This window comes from Ursus americanus, chromosome 2 (assembly GCF_024610735.1).
Source record: "Ursus americanus isolate L20-20 chromosome 2, mUrsAme1.1.p, whole genome shotgun sequence".
Classification (NCBI taxonomy): domain Eukaryota; kingdom Metazoa; phylum Chordata; class Mammalia; order Carnivora; family Ursidae; genus Ursus; species Ursus americanus.
In genome coordinates this window covers 39,031,074-39,055,151 of record NC_142128.1, presented here as the reverse complement: position 1 = coordinate 39,055,151, position 24,078 = coordinate 39,031,074, and the positions used below count along the sequence as shown (strand labels likewise).

General features: G+C 56.5%; 1 protein-coding gene across 18 annotated transcripts in view; it reads left to right on the top strand.

The window, feature by feature from the left end:
* Positions 1–2,117: 2,117 nt before the first annotated feature.
* The window catches only part of MAPK8IP3 (mitogen-activated protein kinase 8 interacting protein 3), a 46,848-nt gene continuing 24,887 nt past the window's right edge, over positions 2,118–24,078 (top strand). For 7 of the 18 annotated variants that reach the window (XM_087853652.1, XM_045784677.2, XM_045784671.2 and 4 more), the window contains exons 1-5: positions 2,119–2,550; positions 15,373–15,493; positions 17,554–17,624; positions 17,901–17,992; positions 21,649–21,672. In XM_087853652.1, the coding sequence (XP_087709778.1) occupies positions 2,233–2,550; positions 15,373–15,493; positions 17,554–17,624; positions 17,901–17,992; positions 21,649–21,672 (626 nt within the window). In that variant the 5' untranslated portion in view covers positions 2,119–2,232. Of the gene's footprint in view, positions 2,551–15,372; positions 15,494–17,553; positions 17,625–17,900; positions 17,993–21,648; positions 21,673–24,078 lie in introns of all 18 variants that reach the window. The other 11 variants (XM_087853637.1, XM_087853669.1, XM_045784678.2 and 8 more) reach the window with 5 other exon arrangements.

Below are 24,078 nucleotides of genomic sequence, written 5' to 3'. Positions count from 1 at the left end.
CGACAGTGTGTTCCTATTTTCCACACTTGGCGAGCGTGTATATTCCTCCTCGGTTATCCAGTTCATTTCTTCTCATGGTATCTTAATCCTTAGCATTCTTGGAGATCATGAATGAAATACTCCTGTTTTATCTGTGACTACGAAGTGCCATCAACATTTAGCGTAGGAAGAATTGAGGGGGATGTTACAGGGACCTACGTGACTCTAGCAAATTAAATTAGACCTTTTTTTTTTTAAGTTTTTATTTAAATTCCAGTTAGTTACCATACAGTGTACCGTTAGCTTCAGGTGTACAGTATGGGAGTCAACATTTCCATACGTTACCCAGAGCTCATCGCAGCAAGTGCGCTCCTGGAACTCGCCATCCACTTACAGAGCCAGGCTCAAGTTGAACATTTGAAACCTGTGTTCTCGTTTTGTATTTTAGGGTCCTGTAGTGAGAAAAAAATGTGTATCTCCAAAAACCTGGAAGCAAGTCTGGTTTTAAAGCAGTCTCCAGCTCAGGTGGGCTGAGTGCTCAAGCGTGCTAGCTGCAGCCTTCAGTTAGCATCAGGAGTTGTCTAGAGTACCAACATGTTAAAACTTTGTTTCGTTTTAGCCAATTTCAAGTAAATGTGCCCGATTATGTTAGTAATAAAAACCAATGAGGTTGGAGGCGAAGTCAGTTTTCCTCTCACAGTGGGGGCTGCGTGACTATAGTTGGCACTTAAGGGATTCAAAGGGGTCATGTTTCTGAAAAAAGGCCTAAGGCATGTCTTAAACATTACCCCAAAGCACTCAAGCTTTCTTTGTAACTCACCGGAAAAAACTTAACATGCCTGTTTGTCCTAGCTAACCATCTTGAGAATAAACCTAATAATTCTATATTGTATGCTTAGTATTGACTAAAGCTAGGCTAAGTCCCTTTCACGGATTAGTTTATTAATGTTCATAACTTTCCCAGGAGCTTGGTAATATTTTTAGGCTGTTTGGAAATGAAATTTGGTATGATTGAGTCACTTAGCTAGCGTCAAAATCCAGATCATCTGAATCTGAGATGGAAGCTTGGTTTGTCTCTTAACTGAGCGGGTGTGCAACCACCCATAGAGCAAATTAGGTCACCAGGAGAGCGTTTGTGTCATAGTGTTTAGGGCATCATCTGCAGGAGCGTTCATTGATTTGGTGCAATCAAGGTTAGGATGAACTGACCTTGAAGCATTTCATTAGGTAGAAACCCGGGGTAACAGCATCTCTCTTGGCATTAAGCTAGGACAGGCCTGTGTTTGTTTTAAATCCGAATTAGCACTACCGGGGTGGCCCCAGCCTGAAAGTGTAAGTTGTGGGTTGATGGTGTCCTATAATGCTGATGAAAGAAAATGCAAATCCGTCCGGAGCAACTCGAAATGCAGGCTTCGAAGGATTCCCACCAAGTTCCAAAGGATCCTAGTAGGAAGGGCAGGGCGGCTCAGCCGCACCGGGAGTCAGTCGCCACAACAGACGGCACAATCAGAGCCGCACAGGCTTACACGGCGTGACTACGAGATTCAGAATAAAGCTTGCTAAGGAGATTTCGCAGAAGTGGCTGAAAGGGGTCGATACCGTGCCTATCAAGACGCAGGCCGTAGATCAAGCAGATCACAAATGTAAAATACAGCCACTGAAGTGGACACTCCGCAGCGGCCTGGGTGACCTGCTCCCGCTCGGACTGGGGGCGAGATGGGCGGCTGCCCTTCACCCGGACCCCCGGGGCGGGGGGGGGGCGAGTGCGTGGCGGCCGCGCTCCCACGCCCCTGGGGCACACGCCGGGTCACCCGACAGGGCCGGAGTCATGGGAACTGTGGGAACCGCGGAAGAGGACGGGCGCCCGCGGGCACCGCCGGACAGGAGCCGGACCGGAAGTCCTCCGGCCCCGCTCGGCCGGGCTTCCGTCCCGGGGGCGACCTACGTCTACGTCACGGGCCTCGCGACCCCTAGCGGCGCGGCGGCGTGGGGCTCGGGCGGGACTTCCGGGCAGCAGGACTTCCGGCCGCTGACTGACGGGCGCAGCCTCGCTGGCGGCGGCAGCAGCAGCAGTAGCAGCAGCAGCAGCAGCGGCGGCGGCGGCGGCGGCGGCGGCGCCTGAGCCCTGAGGCGACAGCGGCTGCGGCGGCGGCGCGGCGGAGGCGACGGGCCGCGGCCTGCGGACTACGGGCGGCCGGGGCGGGCGGGCGCGCCGGCGGACAGCGGGCCGCGCTGGCGGCGGCGGTGGCCGCGATGATGGAGATCCAGATGGACGAGGGCGGCGGCGTGGTGGTGTACCAGGACGACTACTGCTCCGGCTCGGTGATGTCGGAGCGGGTGTCGGGCCTGGCGGGCTCCATCTACCGCGAGTTCGAGCGCCTCATCCACTGCTACGACGAGGAGGTGGTCAAGGAGCTCATGCCGCTCGTGGTCAACGTGCTGGAGAACCTGGACTCGGTGCTCAGCGAGAACCAGGAGCACGAGGTGGAGCTGGAGCTGCTGCGCGAGGACAACGAGCAGCTGCTCACCCAGTACGAGCGGGAGAAGGCGCTGCGCAAGCAGGCCGAGGAGGTGCGTGGGCCGGGCCGGCCGCCCCGAGACCCTCCCCGCCCCGCCCCGCCCCGCCCCGCCCCGCCCCGGCAGCCGCACCCGGGGCCCTCGGAGCTCCCGACCGCCCCCCAACTGCTCCGGCCCCGGAGCCCCCGACCGCCCCCCCCCCCACGCTTCGGCCCCGGAGCCCCCGATCGACGCCCTCCCTGCTCCGCCCCGGAATTCTCTGCCTCTCCCCCTGCTCCACCCCGCAGCCCCCGGCAGCACAGGAGCCTGCAGCCTCATCGGCCCGAACCTCAGACCAGGCCTCCCTTCCTCCCCGATACCCACCCCTCCTTCCAGACGTCCGTTCTTCCGTGTGTGTGTGTGTGTGTGTGTGTGTGTCTGTGTGTGTGTGTTAGCAAACCCGCTTCCTAGATGGACCCCCATTACTGTCTTTGGCTGGTGCAATTCTAAATCCAGCTAGAAAAAGGGATATCTGATCTTCTTATGGTTCTGCGGCTGGAAGCGGTGTGTTGTCACAAGACCTTTCCCTTGTCCCTGGTCCAGTGTTTCCGAGGTCTGGGCCATTGATGAGTTTGGCGACTGATGTAAACACCTAGGGGAGAGAGCCACCCACGGTGGGGTTGCTGGTCTGGCACCAGGGGGAAGACTCCAGGTTTCCGGAGGTGATGTCTTTGCCCTGTCGTCCCCTCAGTTGAGAAGATTGTTAGCTTACGTGGGAAAGGCTGACAAATTCCACTCTGGCTTCTGAGAAATTACAAATGGAAATTTGAAATATTTGGTGGCGTTCTAGGATGTCTCCATAACCTGGAAACCACTTCTTCACGAACCAATTCAAAGAACCATGCATTGTAGGAAATACTGCTTGCCTTCATTCATTCACCATCAAATATTTTAGCTCCCAGGGTGTGCCAGACCCAAGGATGCAGGGGATGTGGGCTCCCATCCCTGCTTTACTCCTCTGACCTTGTCTACATTGCCTGCCTACTCTGGATTTGGATTTTCCATCAAATGAATCAGTTGCCCTAGGTGATTTCTAAGCTCTGACGGTCTGTTATTCTAGGCGTTAGGTGGTATTCCCTGGTTCATGAATACAGAGTTTCTTATTCAAAGAGACACGTTTCTTTTCAATTAATTAGGCTTCACACGTTTTTGACTGTAGTATTGAAATAGAAGATTGTTTCAGTATTTGGGCTTTTTCGTAAGTCAGAGTGGTTTATGTCCTGGTTTGGTTAAAGCATGTTTACAAAAACTTAAAGTGCCGTAGATCATTCCTGCTTTGGTAGCTATTCTGCTTTTGGATTTCATACGTCTGTCAAGAGGCTGTTTTTTATTGATGGGGATGTCAAGCTATGAGCTGGTTTAAAGCTCTCCACTTAAGGGGATGCAAGAGCTTGTAGGATTTTAGGGTTCAGAGTGGCCCTAGGTGTTTACTGGGGAAGGAAGTGGACCTGAGAAGTGGGGGGGCAGGTGGTTGCTGGACCAAGGTCACATGCCCTAGAAGAGCCACGCTGCACCCGGTCTTCCCTGACTCTTAGCCCGGGCTCGTCTTTCTGTATTATGCTGTTGTGGAAGGTCAGAGAGCTGCACGCCCAGAACACTGGAGTGCTGGGGCTCCCCCCACCCGGCCATGGGCCTGGGGCTGGCTCCCTAGTGCTGGGCAGTGCCCTCCACTTCCCTGATTCCTCTCTGCAGCCATGTAATGTCTAACTGGTGATGTTTTGAGTAAGTTTGTTTTCTTTCTTCTTGTACCTCTGTGGTCAGCACTGTGGATGAGAAGATACTGAAGGGGGAAGAGCAAGATGGACAGCCTTAAGGCTACGAATCATAACCATCTAGCTTAAAAATGAGCTCAGGATGCGTAAGGTCTCTGCTCTGCTCTGTGCAGTTCAAGTTCAACCACGAGTGACTGTTTCTGGCCTCCCGCTCGCCCTCCCCTGGACTAAGCCAGAGGGTGTACGTGTGGTTTGCAGGACATTGTCTTTGAGGCCGAGACCCAGTGTTGCCCGGTTGTGAAGAGAAGCTGCACAGAGCTTCCTGAGCAGAGAGCCGCGAAGCAAACAAACGCTTGGCTATCCGGCACAGGGCTGTGGTTAGATGCTAATAGGACGCCCTTGCAAAGCCCTCAGGTGATGTTACAACTAAGGAAAAGGGTCAAATACTGTAAGCGTTTGGCATTGTATGGCGTTCTTTAAATCCAACCGACAGTCATTTCCAGTTCTGTGGAAAAGACCAGTTCTTTTTGTAGGCAGGGAATTGAGATCACAGATGTGTGTCTGATGATACGGAAGCTGGAACGTCACAGGCTGAGGCACGCTGGTGTAGCTGCTGCGTCCCTGGCCACTCTGCTTGAGAAGGGCTTAGTCAGAGCTGGGTAACTCAAGCCGCCCGCAACCTTCCAAGCAGGCAGAATCTCCAGGTTTTGCTTAAAAAGCCTTGAGCAGAGCAAATACCTCTGTCCCACTTACTGCCCATGATAACAGCAATAACAGATTGCGAGTGTGTTCAGTTTGGGGATGGCTCATTTGACGGGAGCCATGGTAGCTAGACATAGTGGGGTCCAGGGAGCGGGGCTGAGTCCCAGAGTCCACAGACGCAGGCCTGAGCGCCAGCCCTGCCCTTGGGAGCTGCGCTCCCATCGACCAGTCTGCCCCTCTCCGGCCGCAGTGGCCACCTCCGTAAAGCCAGTGGGTTGCCAGCCGTGAAGCTGCTTTCATATCAGGTGCCAAGTCCCGTCGTTGGCTGTTGTTTTCCTGAAGACTTGCGGACAAGCGGGTTTAGTTGTGTCGGGGGAGAGCACCTCGATGGATTTGCAGATGGCAAGCACGGGCATCTCGGTCTCTGATAGTGTGGGTTTTGCCCTTGTAACTGACATCGCTGAGTCCTGCTCAAGCTTGCAGAGCTGGCTTCTACAATTTCTACAGAGACCTTAAAAATGCTGAATCTTTATCCGATTTCCCACCATTACGAAAGGTTGGAAATGGGCAGTCGAGTGGGAGGACCGGAGCGCGAGGAGATGTCCACCAGGTGTGACCCTGTGGGAGGAGCAGGCGGAGGGCTCCCCAGGCAGCATGAGAGCACTCTTCCTTGCAGAGGTCAGGCACGTAGTGCATAGGAGGAAAAGTCGTGTCTGAGACAAGGTGTGAGCGCGGTAGCCATTGCATCGAAATCGTCTCAGCCCTAAAGAAAGTACTAGTGATGCCCTGAACTCCTGCAAGGCAATCCAGTGTACGTGGGTATTTGCTGAGGCCACGGCATCCGCTGCTACGTAAGGGAGGTGCCCAACGGGAGGAAAGTTTTCCCCTAAGCTGTTTCTGGTTATGTAAAAGTAATTTAGTTCGAGGGAGAACGTTTGGATAGGATTAAGCTGGAGAGCAGGAAAGCCCTAATACTCCTCTGTAGTGATGACCGAGCTGCCTTTTCTCACAAGTGAATTGATACACTGAAGCTGAGGTTTTCTTCTGGTTTCCCACACTACAAACAGAAAATTCACCACCACGTGGACAAGGCATGGGATTTCTCGTCTTGCCATACTATAATATTAAAAGCAGTTTTTAAAATTAAAAAAATTTTTTAGACAAAGCCATTAAGATTAAGTGGCCAGCACTGCCTTTCCTGATTGCCTTTAAAGATCATCCCATGATAGCTGTACCAAGTCGCCAGGAACACAACCAGATCTCCCTTAAAAATGGAGACAAAGAGAGGCGCTTCCCAGCCAGAGCGGACATGTGGGGCAGGGCGCACAGCCCTGGCCCCTGCCTGTGCTCCCGGCCCCTGCCTGTCCTCCCGCCGCAGGAGCTCTCCAGGCCTGCTGGCCACAGCTGGGCAGCAGGGTCAAGACTGCTATGAGTTACTTCTTCCCCAAACGAAGACTTCTAAATTACAATTAATATTTGGGTTTTGTGGGTTATTTTATTTTATTATTATTATTATTTCTTTTAAGTATTTATTTATTTGAGAGAGAGAGAGCACTAGAGAGAGCGAGTGAACACGGGTAGAGGGAGAAGGGGAAGCTGGCTCCCCGCTGAGCAGGGAGCCCAATGCGGGACTCGATCCCAGGACCCTGAGATCGTGACCTGAGGCACAGGCAGACACTTCACTGACTGAGCCACCAGGCGTCCCTATTTTATTGTTTTTTAAAAAGATTTTATTTATTTTTTTAGAGAGAGAAGGAGCAGAGGGAGAGGGAGAGAGAATCGCACGCAGACTCTGCGCTGAGTTCAGAGCCCAACTCAGAGCTCTGTCCCATGACCCTGAGATCATGACCTGAGCCTAAAGTAAGAGTTGGACGCTTAACCAACTGTACCAACCAGGTGCCCCAACGAGGAGCTCAAACTCACGACCCTGAGATCAAGAGTTGCACTCCTCCTACTGAGCCAGCCAGGTGCCCCACTGGGTTTTTTATTTTTAAGTTTTCTAAAACTTCCTGTTTTAGATTCATTTCTAGAAGATGTGGAAATCACACCCCGCGCCCAGATTCCCAAGTGGGAACATTTTCCTGCATTGCTCTTTCTTCTGTCCCTGCATCCATCCCACTCACTCTGCCATGACCTCCAGGTCCCCCATGCTTGTCCCCATAGCCTCCTCTCTTCTGGATCGGGTCCTCGATTTCAGCTTTTTGCAACTGTGACGATTGTGACATCACAGGCCCCTTGTTTTGCAGGACGCCTGTCAGTTTGGCTTTTGTGGGTTCAGGGCAGGCATCCACATCAGGAAGCCCCCAGAGGCGATGTCACGTGCTTCCCTGAGTCTCTGAAACCCTTGCTGTGTGCAGGACGGGTTATCAGGGACAAGATCCACGTGTGCAGGACAGGGTCCGTCTCTCGGGCCCCATTCGTCACAATGGTTGCAGGATGGCCTGTTACTAAAGCAGACAACCAGGGGCACTGCCAGCAGCCCAGACAGCGTGCCTTTTCAGGCATGTGATTCCTGTGCTCTGGGAAGGGTCAGTGCCTTAGCACCCATGTCCCATTGATCACCGAGTCCTGGCCGTTCTTTTGGCCCGACTTTTGGTTTCACGCACCTTTCTTGTCTCCTTTGCCACCATCCTGGTTCCATTCGTCGCCGTCGCACTGACCTCCCAGCCCCTCTCCCTGTCCCAACCCTTCCTCAGCCAGAGGGAACTTCTGCAAAGGCGAGTCCCATCTCCCCCTCCCCTGTGTCCTCATTCTCCAGGGTGGTCTGGGTGCCAGGCTCGGCTGTAGGCTTTAGGGATTGTGTCTGGTGGCAGGCACCCGGTGGGGAGGTGCTGGGGGAGACGGTACTAGACATCCGTGTGCTGATGAGGTGGGGGCGTGGGATGTGCAGTGACGGGTAGGGGCGGGATGACTCTGGATAGACAGGGAGAGGATCCCCTCCTGCTGGAGCCCTGCCAGGCCTGGCCGCGCCCTAATGAGGTCGTCAGGCTCACCTCCCTCTGGGACCTGCTCTCTGCGTTGCTGGTCTTCTCCCGCCACCCCCCTACGTGTGGTTCCAGTTCCTGGGCTCCCCTGCCTCCCTGGCATCTGGCACGAGGGCTGTGTGGAGCACATCCAGATGCTGGGTGTTGGGATGAACGAGGGCCTGACTAGAGGGACGGGTCCCTGTGCCTTGCACCCCAGCACCCTATGGCTGCCTGCTGCCTGATCAAGGGGGCAGCGCCCTTCCAGCTCTTTCCACCCCAAGACTAGTTCCTTTCCCCCTGCCGGCACACCTCAAAGAGATGCTGGCCACCTGTGCGTGTGGAGGAGGGCGGTGGCTTTCTGCTGCCTCGGTGCACACCACACCCAGCCGTCTGTCCGGTTCCCGAAGGGCAGGGCTCTGAGGTTGTGTGTGTGGAGCTGTGGTCTGCGAGGATGGAAGCTTCTAGTTGGTGCTGTCTGGTTCAGTGGCCGATGACCACATGGGGCCACTGGCACTTCATGAATGGCTCACACAACAGAGGACAGAGTTCTTATTTTACACCATTTTAAGGAGTTTGAACAGCCACACGTGACTAGGTCCCCCCTCCCCCGCACAGGCAGCCCCGCCCCAGGCCCAGAGCACAGGCGCCTTCAGCTTTCCAGGGAGGGTGGGGGGGGGGGGCGGGGGGACAGAGGGAGATGCTGTTCAGTGAGCACGTTCCAGGAGGAGGAGAGCTCCCACAGCAGTAGGTTTGGATACAGGAGACCAGACAGAAGAAAATAGTGTGAGATAAACAGCAACAAAGCAGGAGTACCGGCTGTTTAGGACAGAACGGGGAGGTGATGAAATTCTCGAAAGGCTGCGAAGAATCTGGCGAGAAGTCCCCAGCGCCTAGAAACTGGCTGGCGTCGCGGCCCACGGCGAGATCTTTGACCCTGGGCTGCACCTCCTCTTCTGTTTTTCTTTCTTTCTAACAACTGTATTGACGTGAATACCCTGAACTATACATATTTGTGCAGTTTGGTGAGTCTCGACATGTCTACACCCAGAAACCTGCCCAGAGTGGCCACCATCCCTGAAGTCTCCTGCCCCTTGGTGACCTGTCCCTCTTCCCCATCCCCACTGGTCTGCTTCCCATCACTGTAGAGTCCTGCCTGTTCTCCAGAATTTCATATAAACAGAACCATGCAGGTGTTTTCTCTTTTTCTGTCTGGCTTCTCTCAGTCAGCGTAATGATGTTGAGGTTCTTCCGGGTCGTTGTGAATGTTGTCCTTTGCCCTCCCTGTGGCGCTGAGCCCTCTGCTCGTGTGTCCCTCTCCTGTGGGTGCAGCAGGAGGTGCGCTTCTCCGAACCCGGCTCTGGTGCAGCTGCGCGTGGGGGTTCCCGGGGAGAGAAGGCCCAGGAGAGGTCAGGAGCAGTGGGTGGCCGGTGCTAGGACCAGCCAGGCCCAAGAAAGCACCCCAGTCACCAGGGCAGGGAAGTCCACCCCAGGGAAGTGAGCTATTGGCGGCCACGTACTCATCACCTGTTACGCGCAGGAGATTTGGGGAATGCCAGGCTAAGCTGGGGACGGGTCCTTGTCGCAGGGGCTGCACCTCACGCACTGGGGTTTGAGCAGCAAAGGTTGAGACGTTTAGATTCCGACCGTGCGCAGCGACAGAGTCAAAGTGACGCCTCTCAGGAGAGTCTCTGTGAGCCCCCCCGCCCCGTGCGCACTCCCTGGGTGCCCTACCCCTTCGTGGGCTCTTCTCCCCGAGCCTTCCCACACCCGCCTCTCGCCCCTGTGGAAGCCCATGGATGCTTTGCTCACGCACGTGGCTTGGGGCCCGTGGCTCGGGGCCCGTGTCGTGTCTGCAGTGTTCATTTCTGGACAGCAAGACCCTGCGTCCACAGAAGGGCCAAGGCCAGTGCCCTGGGCCCACGTGCTGTTAAACCGAGCAGCAGCCTGGCAGAAGCGGAGCGGGTGAGCATGTTTAAGAAGCCCGGGTGCACTGCTGAGAATGTTCTGGACAGTACGGTGTCCTGGAGGTTCATTTCTCCCAGGGCGGGGCACTCAGGCTTTTAGTTTTATCCTCCTTTCCCTTCTGTCCCACGTTACCAACCACACGTGTATTTTATATGTCTCATATATATTTTTATATAGTCTGTATTTTAATATATAAAATGTATATTAATATTTAATACGTACACATAGCCATAAAATGTTTTTGGACACACACATACAGATTTTTCGTGTCTGTCTTGCCAACCCTTGGAAATGAGTGTGAATGAACCAGTGCCGTTCGTTGGGATCCCATTCAGGTGGATGCTGCATCAGCAGTCCTTTTAACATGAACGTGAGGACCCTTTGCTTTTCTTTATGAATCCAGCCCGATTCTTGGATTCCTGCACGGTGGTGGCATGATCTCTCAGACGTGTGCTAGAATACAGATGTGCATCCCTCCCCCGGGGCGCCCCCAGCGGGCCATCTCGCTGCGTCTTGCTCCACTCCCCTGCCTACCCTGCATTTCACGTCTCCGTGCTGACCCTGCTGTGGAAAATGGAGAGAAAGCTGTAAAGGAACATCTGTGGTTTGAGGTCTCAGAGGTTCATCGCCCCCCCCCCGCCCCCAGGAGCACCCAGTAAATACTTGATCACTATCAATGCTGTACAAGGGAGTCACCTGGAGAAGGGAGCCTCCCCCACGCACGGAATCCTGAGCCCCACACCCTGTGTTTACCGCTCTGCCTGCCTAGAATAAAAGTCCAAAAAAGAGCACTTTTCTTCTGGAAATCCACTCTATCCCCTCACTGCCCCCAGAAGGAATTGATAGGAGAAAACAAGATCTCTGGTTTCCGTTGGGTTCGTTTCTAACAAACCAGCCAGAGCTGAATTATTTCCTATGTGTGACCCTGACCTAAAGGATGCAGACAAGGGGAGACTTAGACTCAATATGCTAATTTACTTTGCCATTAAAATAACCCTGGGTTATGGAAGTTGCCAGAGTGAGTGATTACATTGTAAAAGAGTGTTTACCTGATAATCTCTCTTGCATTCTGGGAATTGGGGATACTGACTTCTGCTGTGGCTTTAATTTTATATTTGCCCTGAAAAGTCAGTTTACTTCTTAACTTTGCTTTTATGGACAAGTCCGGAGGAATGACCTTGTTCCCTGGAACACTGAGAAAGGCCTCCTCTGGCTCCCGGTTTGGAAGACCCCGCACTCGGGTTGTTTCAAGATGTATCTTGAGATTCACCTGAAAGCAAATTCTAAAAACCAAAGTTGAGTTTCAGTTTAAAACTCAGCACTTTGGGGGCGCCTGGGTGGCACAGTCGTTAAGCGTCTGCCTTCGGCTCAGGCTGTGATCCCGGAGTCCTGGGATTGAGCCCCGCATCGGGTTCCATGCTCCGCTGGGAGCCTGCTTCTCCCTCTCCCACTCCCCCTGCTTGTGTTCCCTCTCTCGCTGTCTCTCTCTCTCTGTCAAATAAATAAATAAAATCTGTAAAAAATAAAATAAAACCCAGGACTTTGTTAGTGGGAGGAGGGGGAAGTATCCTTAAAAACAAATCTAAAAAGGGAATCGTGTGGCATATTGGTATTTAGACGTGAGAATTAGGTGTTCGATGCGAAGGATAAGGTACATTTCCCTTTATCGTGGGATGGCTAGTCCTTGCTCTTCCGGCCGCTCGGAAGGTTGGCTGTAAGAGTGAGCGTGAACGTCTGTGGGTTATCATGTGCCTCGTGACATTTTGATCAGACTTGGTGAGACAGATGATAATTTCGAATTCAAACCCGTAGTGCAAACCGCAAGCATGTGTACGAAGTTTTCGCCATGGTTGCGCCTTCCAGAGAGCTCGGAATTGAGGTACCGCCGCGTGCACAGGGCACTTCACCTAGAGGAGATTTTCATTTTTGAGCAATCCAGTACCAGGCAGACCCACTCAACCCAAATGCTCACCGTCAACTTTTTGTTCTTCTCACTTCCAGGCCTGTTTTGTTACAGTGAGGTTTTACTTTAGAAAATTTTGGAAGACTTTCTTTATAGACTAAGTCTCCACCCTACCCTGAAACGTCTTTATTCTCTTAAATCTTAAGTAAATGTTGTGCAAATAAAAGTATTTTCTGTCTTTTTGCAACCATCTATTGAACTGTCGTGACTCGCGCTAACCCAGGTGGGACAGTGCCCTGCTGCCAGCCCGTCCTCCCGCCCGGCACTCCCCTGTGCAGGATAGGAGCTGGACTTTGCTGCCTGCTCTCTTCACTCCTGAGCTCACTGCCAGCTGGGGGGGCCCTGCTGTCTCCCCCACTCGTCGAGATGACGTGTCCTCTCCCCAAGTGCAGCCCTGAGCACTGCCCCCTAAGAAACGAAGATTCAGTTTCTTTAGTCTTGGCCAGGCACTGTTCCTTCACGTTATTTATTCCCTGTAATATTTGAAGAAGATTTCCTTGCATATTCCATTTCGGTTAAATGGCTGTCTTGTGTTTTTTGTCAACTGAAATCACTTGAATGACCTTGAAATAATTTCTTCAAGAGGGGAAGAAAAAGGAGGATTTCTTGGGAGGTGTAGACTGCCATGTTGTCTTTGTAATGTTTTCACAGACTCGGAGGCCTTCAGCCACCCCACCCCCCGCCCCAATCAGATCTGTCCGAGAGGATGCCCGCATCTGGGAGACCAGGGACAGGCTCCCCACTGCACGCGCTGCGGTCCAGAAGCCAGTGGTCTCGCCTCGTTCAGGCGCCTCTGGGAGCTGCGCAGGGAGGGCGAGGGTCCGAGGCTGGGGTCCTCAAGTCTGCTGCTGGTCCCTCGTGGGTTTCTTGGGGCTCTCTGTTCACCTGGGGAGCTGCTCCCACCAGAGCACCCACACCCTTTTGTGCAGGGGTGCCGAGAGGGTGGAAGGGCACCATTTACGAAGGACTGAGCGGTTCCCGCCCTGTGGGGCCATACCTTTGGCACCAGGGTTCCACATGACCTGAGAACCACAGACGTCCTGTGGACGCGCTGTGGGACCTATCTCCCTGCCACCGGCCGCGCCCTTCACCTTTGGCCTTGAGGGTGCCGTATAAATAGGTTCACTTAGCTGCTTTCTGTCTTGGTTAATGTCTCTGTATGTCCTGACGCTGAAAGCCTTGAAATATCAAGGTCAGAGGATTTCTGCCTGTGACCTGGTTTGGACCTGGCTTCGTCAAGAATCGGTAGGCGGTGGTTTGGGGGCATGACAATGCGTTCCACCACTGTCACTCAGGTTGGATTTTAAATGATTGCCTGTCAGGATAGATTTAAGAAAGTCTGTCTTGACCTTCGTAAGAATCTGGAAGTGGGCTTTCTGACACCGTCGGTAGTTTGGAAATCTGTCAGCTGACTTCCACATCTCAAGTGCAGGTGATGCGTGAGGAAACACAGAGGGGACAGTTGTCCCTGAAATGACTCCTTTCCTTTGTGTGACGACGCAGGGGTGCAGACCGCGGGTCAGGACCCCTTCCTGAGGCCAGCAGAGCCGGTGCTTCTGGACAGGCAAACTGCTTATGCAAAACTAAACATATGAGTGACTCCAGATTAGTCTAGAAGGATAAGCAAGTGGGAATAACCAAGAAAATGTTGACAAGGGAACTTGAAAGGATGCCTATGTGTCCAATATTAAGGGATATGGAACACCGCACGTTCAGAGAAACCTCTGAACTGGGGCACAAACAGACCGAAGTCTGTTAGGATTGAGCACGTGAGAAAGGTGGCCCTTCCGAGCAATGAGGAAAGGAGGAATGGTGAAGTACGCTCATGTGTCCTGGGGAGGCACCTGCCACATGTCCGACGGGCTGCAGGGCCGCAGTGGAGGGCCTCACCGATCACGAGGCAGGGCGTGGGACAAGGACAGAGTGAGCTGTTTGGGACCATATGTATCATAGTCTCCAGGGAACTGAAACAGGGCGGTTACGGCGGGCCGCGTCCCTCCCGTCGGGCCGGCAGCACTGCTGTCAAGCTGTGTGCCGAGGCCTGCGGTCCCTGGGAGAGGCTCCTGCCCCAGCCTGCGGTGACTGAGCTGGGAGGCCCCTCCGAGGGGTTGTCAGCCATGCAGGGGCCCAGGACCGTGGTCTCCCGTCGCAGGAAGCCATTGGGCATTTCCACAGGCCGCGACCCTAATAAGGGGCGTTTGGGCAGCTTGAATGTCCAACGGCAGGTAGTTGATGGAGTAAAGTCTGCTGTGCGCACGCGCCCCCCACAGCGGAGTGGGCCAGTGTGTTTCTTGATGCAGAAAGATGCTCCAGTTTATGCGGCTGAAGATACCAGCTCCCAAAATTCTGTGTCAGGAGATAGCGCACCTGCCCTGTACGCTCGTGTGCGCATCTGGAAGGCCATCACCTAATTTTAACCGACTCTGGGTGGTACAGTTACGGTTTTTTAAAAACATTCTTCCTCTTCCTTCATCCTCTCGCCTGATGTTCCCACAGAAGCACATGGTGCACATCGTCTGGGTAGTTTTTTAAGTAACAGGAACTAAAATGACCCCAATGAAAACATACCCTTACCAGCCGTTCCAGAACCTTTGTTTCTTCTTCAGGCGCGGGCTGTGTCCAGGTGAGTCAAACTGCGTGCTGGGATTTCTGTGCGTTTTCCCAGCGGCCAAGGGCGGTGGCGCTGCTGTTGGCCGAGCACAGCTCCCCAGGCACCCTTCCCCGTCCCCACCCCTCCAGCTCTGCACAGGGCAGCACTGAGGTGTCAGCAGCTCCCCCTCAGGGCTGTCGTGGGAATTACAGCTGGTGGCGTCAGCATGGGGACCCCCCACCCCACGCCCCCCCCCCCCGCGACCCCGGGGCCCCCACCGGTGCCCATTCCTCCCCTCTGCCACAGGCCTGCACCCATTCCTGGCTTTCAGTGTGAAGCCAGGGGCCCTCCCGAGATCTTTTAAGAGTTGTCTTTTTTTGTTTTTATTCTTTGACAAACTTCTTTCTTTTCATTTGGTTTGATGATACTTTTGCTCAGACACTTACGTGTAAGGGAAAGACTCCAGAGAACAAGCCCCGTTACTGGTTATTCCAGTAGCGATGGTTCCTGAACTGAGAAGTCACTGAATACAGATCAGGAGCAAAGTAGACTTGACCTCATTTAGGTGTTTAGTGTTGGGAAGAATAACGTTAACTCTCTTGGAAAAGGACCAGCGGCGTGATTTGTGGGGCCCGCTGTGGAAATGTAGATGTGGGGTCCCTTGTTCAAAAATTATTAAGTCTTTCAAGATGGTGATATCAGATCATTAAAAGAAGCACGAGCTTTCTACATTGGGGCCCCACGTGACTCTCTGGATAGCTGGCTAGAAGGTTCTAGAGTTAAACTCATCTGGCCCCTGCTTCTGGACGATGCGTGTCAGGGTTTGTCCGCAGAGAATGGCAGGCGTTATGACGCCAGGAGCCCGTGACTCTCGGTCCTGGAAGCCCCGTGACCCATCCCCGGTTCACGACACCTGCCCTTTCCTCCTCCCGTGTACAGAAATTCATCGAGTTTGAAGATGCCTTGGAACAAGAGAAGAAGGAACTACAAATCCAGGTGGAGCACTGTGAGTTTCAGACCCGCCAGCTGGAGCTGAAGGCCAAGAACTATGCAGATCAGAGTAAGTAGCTGGGGGGGGTGCGGGGGTTGGGGGTTGCATTTGAATGTGTGTGTTGTTCTAAGCCTGGTCCTAGCTGGGGGGGATGTGGAGAGCCTTTGATAGAAAGAGAGAAAAGCCAGCGGCTGCGTTCTTTCACCGTGATTCCCTCAACCACTTGCTTATGCCTTTGCACTGCTACGTGTTCTAATCGGCTTCAAATCCTGTGTGCAAATACATAAATAAATAAGGCCCCTTTGATGAGCAAGGCTCCCGTCTGTCCACCGCCGGGGAGATGCCGCTCTTGGGTGGTCAGAGAGCTTGCTGGCGGGGCCTCGGCAACACCCTGTCCCTTGCAAGGAGAGGCCAGGAAAGTGGTTTTGATGATGACGATTATGAGAACTATTATTCCAGTTTTCACGAGTCTTAAGTTTTACGGCCAAAGTTATCGTGAAACATGGATAGAAGTTTCCACGAGGGGACCTACTGTGCTGTATTCCTGGTGACCCTGGATGGCAGGTCCCTTCATTTCTCCGACTGGGGGGAAATGATCTGATGTGCTGGGTCTGTCCCTATCCCAAACCAAGACTTAAGGACCTGTGGCTAAGCCAGCACCGCACGGCTGAGTCGGAGACGCACAGGCAGCCACCAGCCCAGCAGCTCATGTACACGTTCAGACACACTGGTATTTGCCAAATGAAAGCAAACCGGAAGGCCCATTTTAGGCGTGCATAGATAAACCCTTTCGATGAGGGCACGGGGTCCCCATCATTCCTTTTGCCTACAATAGTGTTCAGATATGAAAGCTTTCTGGCTCTTCTTAGAAGGAAAACAATGTAAAGTCCAAGTCACTGGCTGAAGGTCTTCATTTGGTGGCAGCAGGACTGAGGGCCAGAGGAGGGGAGAGCAAGTGTCTGGGCTGCTTCGGCTGGCGGCACACCTGCCCAGCAGGGAGGCCAGGAGGGGTTCTCTCCTCTGCACACACGGGCAGCCCTTCCCAAGGTCGGGGCAGTCTGGGCAGTCAGACTCTCTGTCCCTGAGGTTGGGCAGCCAGCTCCACCAGCCTCATGAGCCTCTGACCCCCGCTTCCTGCAGATGCCCCTGCTGCTCCCCAGAGTGGGGTCCCCAGAGAGCTGCACAGAGATGCCGACTCTGAGGCCCCTGCTCTGGGTTGGAGACAGCCGCTGTAGATACCACGGGCCAGGAGAGCGTGTGGACCAAGGCGAGATGTGGACTGGTGTCGCCTATGAGATCCGTTTAAAACTGCCCCCAGGAAGCAGGGCGGGTGGGAGGAGGGGGAACAGGGTGGCTCACACACGGAAGGACCGCACCTGTGAGCGCACCTGTGAGTGCCAGGTCCCACAACGGTCACGGACCCTGTCCCACTCTGTGCGTCAGCCTTCTCCACCTGCCGGGGCTACAGGGACACAGTTGAAGTTTGCACAAAGGGCCACAGACAGAAGGCATCCGAGGCCGGCACGCTGACCCTGGTGGTGGGACGCAGGGGCAGGATGCCCGGCAGGCCTCTTGACCAGTCACGTGACTCACCTGCATGTCACAGGTGGAGCACGTGCGGGGCCAGAGGGGGCCCCCCAGGCGTCACCCCTGCCAGCCTGGAGGTGCTGTGACCGTGGTTGGTCTTTCCAGCCCTTGGGAAGGGGTCATTGTTCCGCCCCCACGGCAGGTACTCCTGTGCTCTTTCCCACGTCAGAGGTTCCTCTCATCGGATCTCCCCCTTTTTACGAGCCCCTTGCTCACATCTTATCTCCACCTGACTGCAGGGAACTCCCTGTGTCTCAGGAGCCACGGCCGGCTCAGGCACGGATAGCATCCCCGGGGGGGAGGGGGTTGCAGTCTTCCTGGTACTCTTTGCGGCGGACTTGAACACCCTCCAGTAACACAGCCAGGATTTGCCTTCTCGTGGCCCCGGGGTTCTCTGCTGGCCGGGCTGGCGGTGCCGCTGGGCTCTGCACGAGGCATCAGTGTGTACTGGAGCCTTCTGCCCACATGCACGGCCCGAGGGGAAGCGAGGAGGCATGGAGAGGTGGGCTGTGCTGCTGACAGGCAGGGGCTGTGTCTTCTAGTTTCCCGGTTGGAGGAGCGAGAGTCGGAGATGAAGAAGGAGTACAATGCTTTGCACCAGCGACACACAGAGGTAGGTGCCCAGCCTCGACCTGCGCACGAGGACGTGGCCATAGCCTGGCAGCCATGCTGTGCGTGGCTGCTGGCCTTGGCTGGCTTTTCTGGCGTTTTCTTTCTGGTTTCTACTGCCCCAGCCAGAAAGCTGTCAGTGGTGCGCTGGTCAGACTCCACTCCATGAATGTGGTTTTATTTCTGTGAGAGCACTGTGGGCCTGGAAACGCCACGGGCTGGAGGGGAGGGAGGCCTGGGTCAGCAGGAATGACTCACACAGCAGTTTCGTCCTTTGCAGATGATCCAGACCTACGTGGAACATATTGAGAGGTCCAAGATGCAGCAAGTTGGGGGAAACAGCCAAACCGAGGGCAGCCTGCCGGGGAGGAGGTAAGGCGGGAAGCTGGAGGCTGCGGCCTGTAGTGGGCCCTCATCCCCAGGGTGCTCCAGGGTGGAGGGCAGCCTTTAGAGAGCTACGTCTGCCCCTGACTCGGGGGAGGGGGTCTGCTCAGAGTGTGTGGCTGAAGCAGGAATGTGTGTGCACGTGTGCCAGGCGCCAGAGCGGGCCTTCCGCTGGCTGTGCCGTCACAAAGGCCCTGGGAAGATGGGGTGGCCAGTCGTGTTCATCTCAGATCCTGTATTTGTGGATTCACCTACTCACTAAAGTTTGCGGCCTCGACATCAACACTCGTGGGGCTTCTGCAGTCATGTGCAGACGGGTATGGAGACACTTGCGCGTGGCAGCGGGAGGGGCTGCACAGTGTGTGCAGGACACGGGCACTCGGGGGCCCAGCTCCGCCCCCTGTCAGTGGGGCAGCCTCGGGCAGCTCACCAAGCACTTGTGCGCCTCGTTCTCTCCTCTGCAAAATGAAGCAGGTATAAGCCTCTGCAAGACGCGGGACTCAGGGTTCTGATTTCTGTGAGACGTGGATTCCCTGTGTAGGAGCGACGGCTGCACGTCCACTGGCCCAGGTTGTCGGTGACTTTGTGGGCCTTGCGCACCTGGAGTCGGGAGAACTGACTGCGCGGGTGGGGAAGAGGCCAGGCAGCCTGTCGACCCCCACGTGGAGCCCCATTCTCACCCTGGGGCCCTCTGGGGCCCTGGCTTGTCTGAGTCCGGGAGCCTTGCTGCTTTTATCTGCGGGGAGGGGAGCTACCCACACCTTCTGTGCCCTTCGGTCAGGATAAGACTGGACCACGGTCTCCAAGGGACAGACTGTCCATGGTCCTCTCCAGGGTGTTGCCAGCTTGTGGGAGTTGGCCTGTGAGAGACCACGGTCACTGACCTGGGTTTGGGTAGCCGGGAAGGGTACCGACGTCCCAAGTCTCTAGGAGGTGAGAGGAGAGGCCAGAGGTGGGGATCCCAGGTCCCACAGACAGAGCTCAACTATTGGTCCCTTTCCCGCCGTGGCACCTCGCTCCTGCAGGCCACCGCCTGAAGCTCTGGCCACACCCTATCACCCGCAGAAGCTTTCTCCAGGCCTTCCTCTTCAGCGGTTACACTACGAACGGGCAGGCTCAGGCCCTTCCTCTGTGCGTATCGCTGCCACTGTCCGGGCCCAGTGGGCAGAGCCGTTGTATCTCTGTGCTCGAGGCATCGACTTGAAAACAGAAACACGGAGCACGTGTGTGAGGGCCGGGCAGGACCCAGGAAGGGTGGTGTGGGACGGCCGCACATTTCTAGACAGTCCCAGTGCTTTTAACGGACGCGTCCCTACTGTGCACTCACGTCCTAGAGAAAGTACCACAGGCTGCTGGTAGCAGGTCCGCACCAGGTGGGGACACGGCCCTAGCAGTTGGAAGCGTAGAACTCTGCCCGTGTCATTCCTGAGTCACGACTGAAGGTGGGAAGTAATAGCCCCCCACTCCAGCTCACGGCTCCAGAGAGCTTCCCTTGAGACCATGGCCAAGTCCTCACCCACGGCCCTCAGAAGTTACCCAGAGTGACTGCACTTGAATGCTGACCCAGGAGGGGGCTCCGCGGTGTCTTGTTGTTTTCTGCGGGGGTTGGGCAGGGCCCTCTGAGCTACGGCTGCCGCGGCTGGGCAGTTCGGGCATCCCTGACGAGTGCTGGGCTCTTGGCCAGTTCCTGAGAGCTGCGGCATTCTGGAACCTTCAGGCTGGTCCCCTGCCAGCTCCCAAGGCAGGAGCACCTCGAAGGTCAGGAAGGAGAGAGTCCAGCGAGGAGGGCCCAGTTTTCCCGGAAGCCAGGAAGGCGTGCTCTCTGAACTCAGGACCTGGAGGCCATGGGTGTCCAGGGTCCTAAGTCAGCGTGGCCAGCACCCTGGACTCCAGGGTGCCACTGAAACAGGTGTCCCAGAAGCTCAGGATGACGTGGGCTCAGCCCGAAGCAGAAGCTGCACAGATGTCAGAGCCAGGCCCTGAGCATCCCGGCCATTACAGGACTGTCACTGGGGGCCAGATCAGGCCTTGGTTTCTTCCTGGACGTGGAAGAGGGTCTATGATGGCAGGATGGGCTTGCTTTCCACGGAGTTCTCCCTGTGCGCCGGAGGCAGGACCTGGTCTGGAAATCTGCTGTCACGTGGGTCTTGTGGCTCCTTGGCCCTGAGCCAGTCTGGACCAAGCCTGGGACCAGGCCCTGCAGTGCTCCCTGTGCTCGGACTCACACTCAAGAGGGGCTGGCTCACAGGGTCCCGTCTGGGGTCCCCTCTGAGGCTCCACGGCAGCTCTTGGAGGCCGTATGGGCTCTCCTCCTGCCTCACAGCCTGTCTGCCTGCTGCCTGGCAGTTCCCATTTGTTGCTCCTGGGTGGGTCGGGGCCTTCGGTGCCTCTGGGGGTGGCTGTCCTGGCACGGGCTTTCTCCACACCCAGCTGAGACCCACAGGAGCCCCTTCGTTTGTGATGTGGACCCAACGGCTGCCCAGGAGAGGGAGGGGCTCTGGTCCAGATATCTACGGAGGCCCCCCGGGGTGGAGGTGTTCGTGGTCAGCATGGTGTCCGGGCCCTCGGCACCCCATTAACAGAGCTTCCTGAGCCAGAGCAGCACCGCATGCGGATTTCTGCCTGCAGGAGGAAGGCACCTGGACGGTCTGGCGAGACCGCTGTGGACAGGGCCTGCGTCCGCCATGTCCTCTTGGCCACGAGGAGGAGCGTGTTCCTATGGGGTGGTGACCGGAGCAATGCTGTTCAGGAGGCAGAGGGGTGGTGCTGCGGGTCTGGGCTGCACCCGTTGCCCTGCTGGCCTGCCCTCCGTGTTTACCTTGCTCGCCAGCCCACAGAACCGGCCGCCGTCTGGAACTCAGGCTCGCACCTCCCCGCAGCTGCTTGCCCGCGGCCCAGCGTTCTAATGGTGCTCTGCACACATCTGGCTGCCCCAGGACCCGAGTCTGGGTGGAGAGCAGTCCCCAGCCAGCATTTCCACCCGGACGCGGGCAGATGAGGGGGAAGCAGGAGGCCTCTCCCACCGTGCGGGTGTTGGCCTTTGTCGCAGGCACTGCTGCGTCTGTGGTTATGAGGAGGCCCGCCGTCCCAGCCTGCTTCTGCGGGGTGTCCCCGCTCCCACCACAGCTCTTTGGGGAGAAATAAGCACGTCCGCCCCAGCTTCCTAGTTCAGTCTCTCCGGCGCTTGCCGAGGGCCTCATCCTTAGCCCTGGGAGCCGCTGTTGGCTGCCAAACCTAGATAGGCGTTTTCCTTCACTCCTGGCCTGGTTCTCAGTGTGTGTCTTCAGAAACACTGGTTAGTGTGTGTGGGCCCGTGAACGTGGACACGTGTGTGCCTGAGTGCGCACGCATGCTGGGGCTCTCTGGGAGACGACACTCACCCGCTGCCCTGTCCTGAGTGTGTGTGCGCAGCTGGCTGCTCCACGGAGAGGTCACGTGTCTGAGTGTCATGTGTCTGTCTCGTGCAGATGTCTGCATGTCCGCTCGTGTGCGCGGCACGGAGCCCACCGCCGCACACACTCCCCCTGCACATGAGTGCATGTGACCTGTGCCCCCTGACCTGTGCCCTCTAATGCTGTCTTCTCGTCTCGCCCCCTGTGCTGTTGCTGCTGTGTGCTGCCCTTGTGTCTGTCGCTGCCCTTCAGTCCTCGCCAGTCGTGGAGGAAAAGGTAAAGCCCGGGCCAGCGTTCATGCTGCCGTGCGGGGCACTTGGGGTGCCCTGGGGTTCGGGAGAGTCGGTCCTGCTGGTAGTTGTTAATCAGAGGCACAGGGCTGGTCCTTGACCCACTCGACAGATGTTCTGCAGCGATGTCACAGATGACAGACTCTGGGTCTGTCTGCTTAGAGGCCACGCAGAGGACGCGGCGGGTGAGACCCGGGTCCCCGAGACAGCCTCAGACTAGGTAGTGGTGCAGGGCCCCTGCCCGGCAAACATCTGTGGTCACAGACTGGACTTCAGGCCGGAAGACCTGGGCTGGCACTGCAGGGGGCAGCGGGCAGGCGTAAAGACCCCACACTGTGGCGTCAGATAGACCTGGGCTCGCAGTCGGCTCGGTCACTTTGAGCTCTGGGCCCAGAGCCGGCTGTGTGGCCATGACCCTTGCAGTCAGATTGACCTCTGTGGGCAGTGCGACTCACCCGGGCGGCAGCTTCTCGGTGGCCATCAGCATCTCCCAAAGGAGCAGCGGGGATGTGACAAGGGGACACTGTGGCTGAGCTCTGGACGAGTCTGGGCCACTGACTGTCAGTGCCCCGCACATGCCCGCAGGGCTTGTGGAGCAGGCCACGTGTGGCTCTGTGAGGAGCAGAGAGAGAAGATGAGGCTCGATTCCTGGGGACGATGCCCGTTGCAGGAAAGCAACCTGGCTGTGTCTGGATGCAGTATGTCCCCATGCACACAGCTGTGGAAGTGGGTGACGGGCGTGTGTCCCCCACCGCCGTCCTTTGAGGCAGGATGCTCACACGCTGCCACTTTCCTGGGGCCAAGGGCCCCACTGTGCATTTCTCCTGCAGTGGAGCTGGGCCCCAGGAGAGGGGTTCCCCACAGGGGAGCCCATCGAGGAACACTGGGCAGAGGACGTGCCTGGGAGCCTCAGGGGAGCAGATGCTATGGCTCTGGAGGCCGGGCCCCTCCTCCAGGGATGTGCTGACCACGTGGTGGCTGGCGTCCTCCCAGACACCCGGGACCGGGCGGGCTGCTGGCGGAGAGCAGCCTGAGTCGGCAGAGCCCCGGGGCCTGCTGAGGTTTTGATGTGCTCGCAGACTCAGTGCTCCCTAACTTGGTGCTTTCTGAGGGTCTGAGGGTCTTTAACTCTCAGGTGACTAGCTGAGACGTGCCTGAGAATGCATCCTCTGGCACGAAGGACTAGGGCTGCGGGAGGCGCCTGCAATCGTCCACAGGAAACCAGCTTCCTGGGTGGGCCAGGCCCTGATGTGCGGGGGTGCCGGCAGCTCCAGCCCCTTGGGAGCCCGCTGTTCCTGTGGTTCTGTCCCTGTCACAGACCAGCTCCCAGGACAGCACGGCCCGGTCTCAGCTCTGCGGCAGGCAGCATCTTGCTGGACAGGACGTATCAGCCAGCCTCGGCCACAGCAAAGCAGGACTCCAACTCAACTCTTTGCTTTCCTCCTCTTTCGTCCCAGCCCTGGCTGGCCCCTAGAACCGCATGGGAACCCAGCCAGAGAGCCCCCGCTTCCCAGGGTCATGTTTCATGACGCTGCCTGCCAGGCTATAGAAGGTTCTCACAGTTTGTGGCAGCTCTGCTCTGCAAGCAGCATAGGAAGCTGCCCGCTTTCTCTCTCCAGAGCAGCCAAGCCTTGGGACCTGGCTGTTCGGGAATCCTGAGGAAGCATCGCCATTCCTCGCACCATAGTCCCTGGGGCTGAGCTCTGTGTGCGGGGCTCTGAGGTTTGGCCAGAACAGCTCGGAGCAGCATGGGCTATCGGGTGGACCACCATCTCCAGGGCACACCGCATTCGCCCCAGGGCAGCACAGGGGGCCGGCCTGGCTGCGTACCACCCGGCGTCCAGTCAGAAGCCCCCAGTGGAGCGTCTCCTCAGGGACTGAGCCCAGGAAGCAGCTTCGGGCTCCATCCTGACTGCAGGCGACCTGCCATTCCCAGTCTCCTGACGCGCCTTTGAAAGAACTCCCCTCTGGGGTCCGTGCGCCCTGACGGCCGGGAAGAACAGCACGGAGCAGGAGAAAGGGGCCCCCGTGGGGTGTAGGGGACACGACGCCAACAGAAGGATGGAGCCTCTCTTTACTCTGTACGTCCAGGCCGACGTCTTCCGCCCAGGAGAGCTCACGAAAGAGCAGTGAAGGAGTCGGGTGGAGGGCAGGGAACAAAGAACGGAGCGGAAGGGTTGATTCCTTCTTCCTGGACCCAGGAGGCCCAAGCCAGGCCAACAGCCACCAGGAGGCCGTTCTGGGCTCCTCGTAGGAAAGACCGTCATGGTAAACGGCGCCACTCAGGAGCGCTCTGTGCCGGCCAAGATGCCAAGAGGCCTGCTGCGGGCAGTGCCAGGGACTTCCTAGTCTACAGAGCAGCTGTCTGCAAAATCACACTAACCAAAGACGA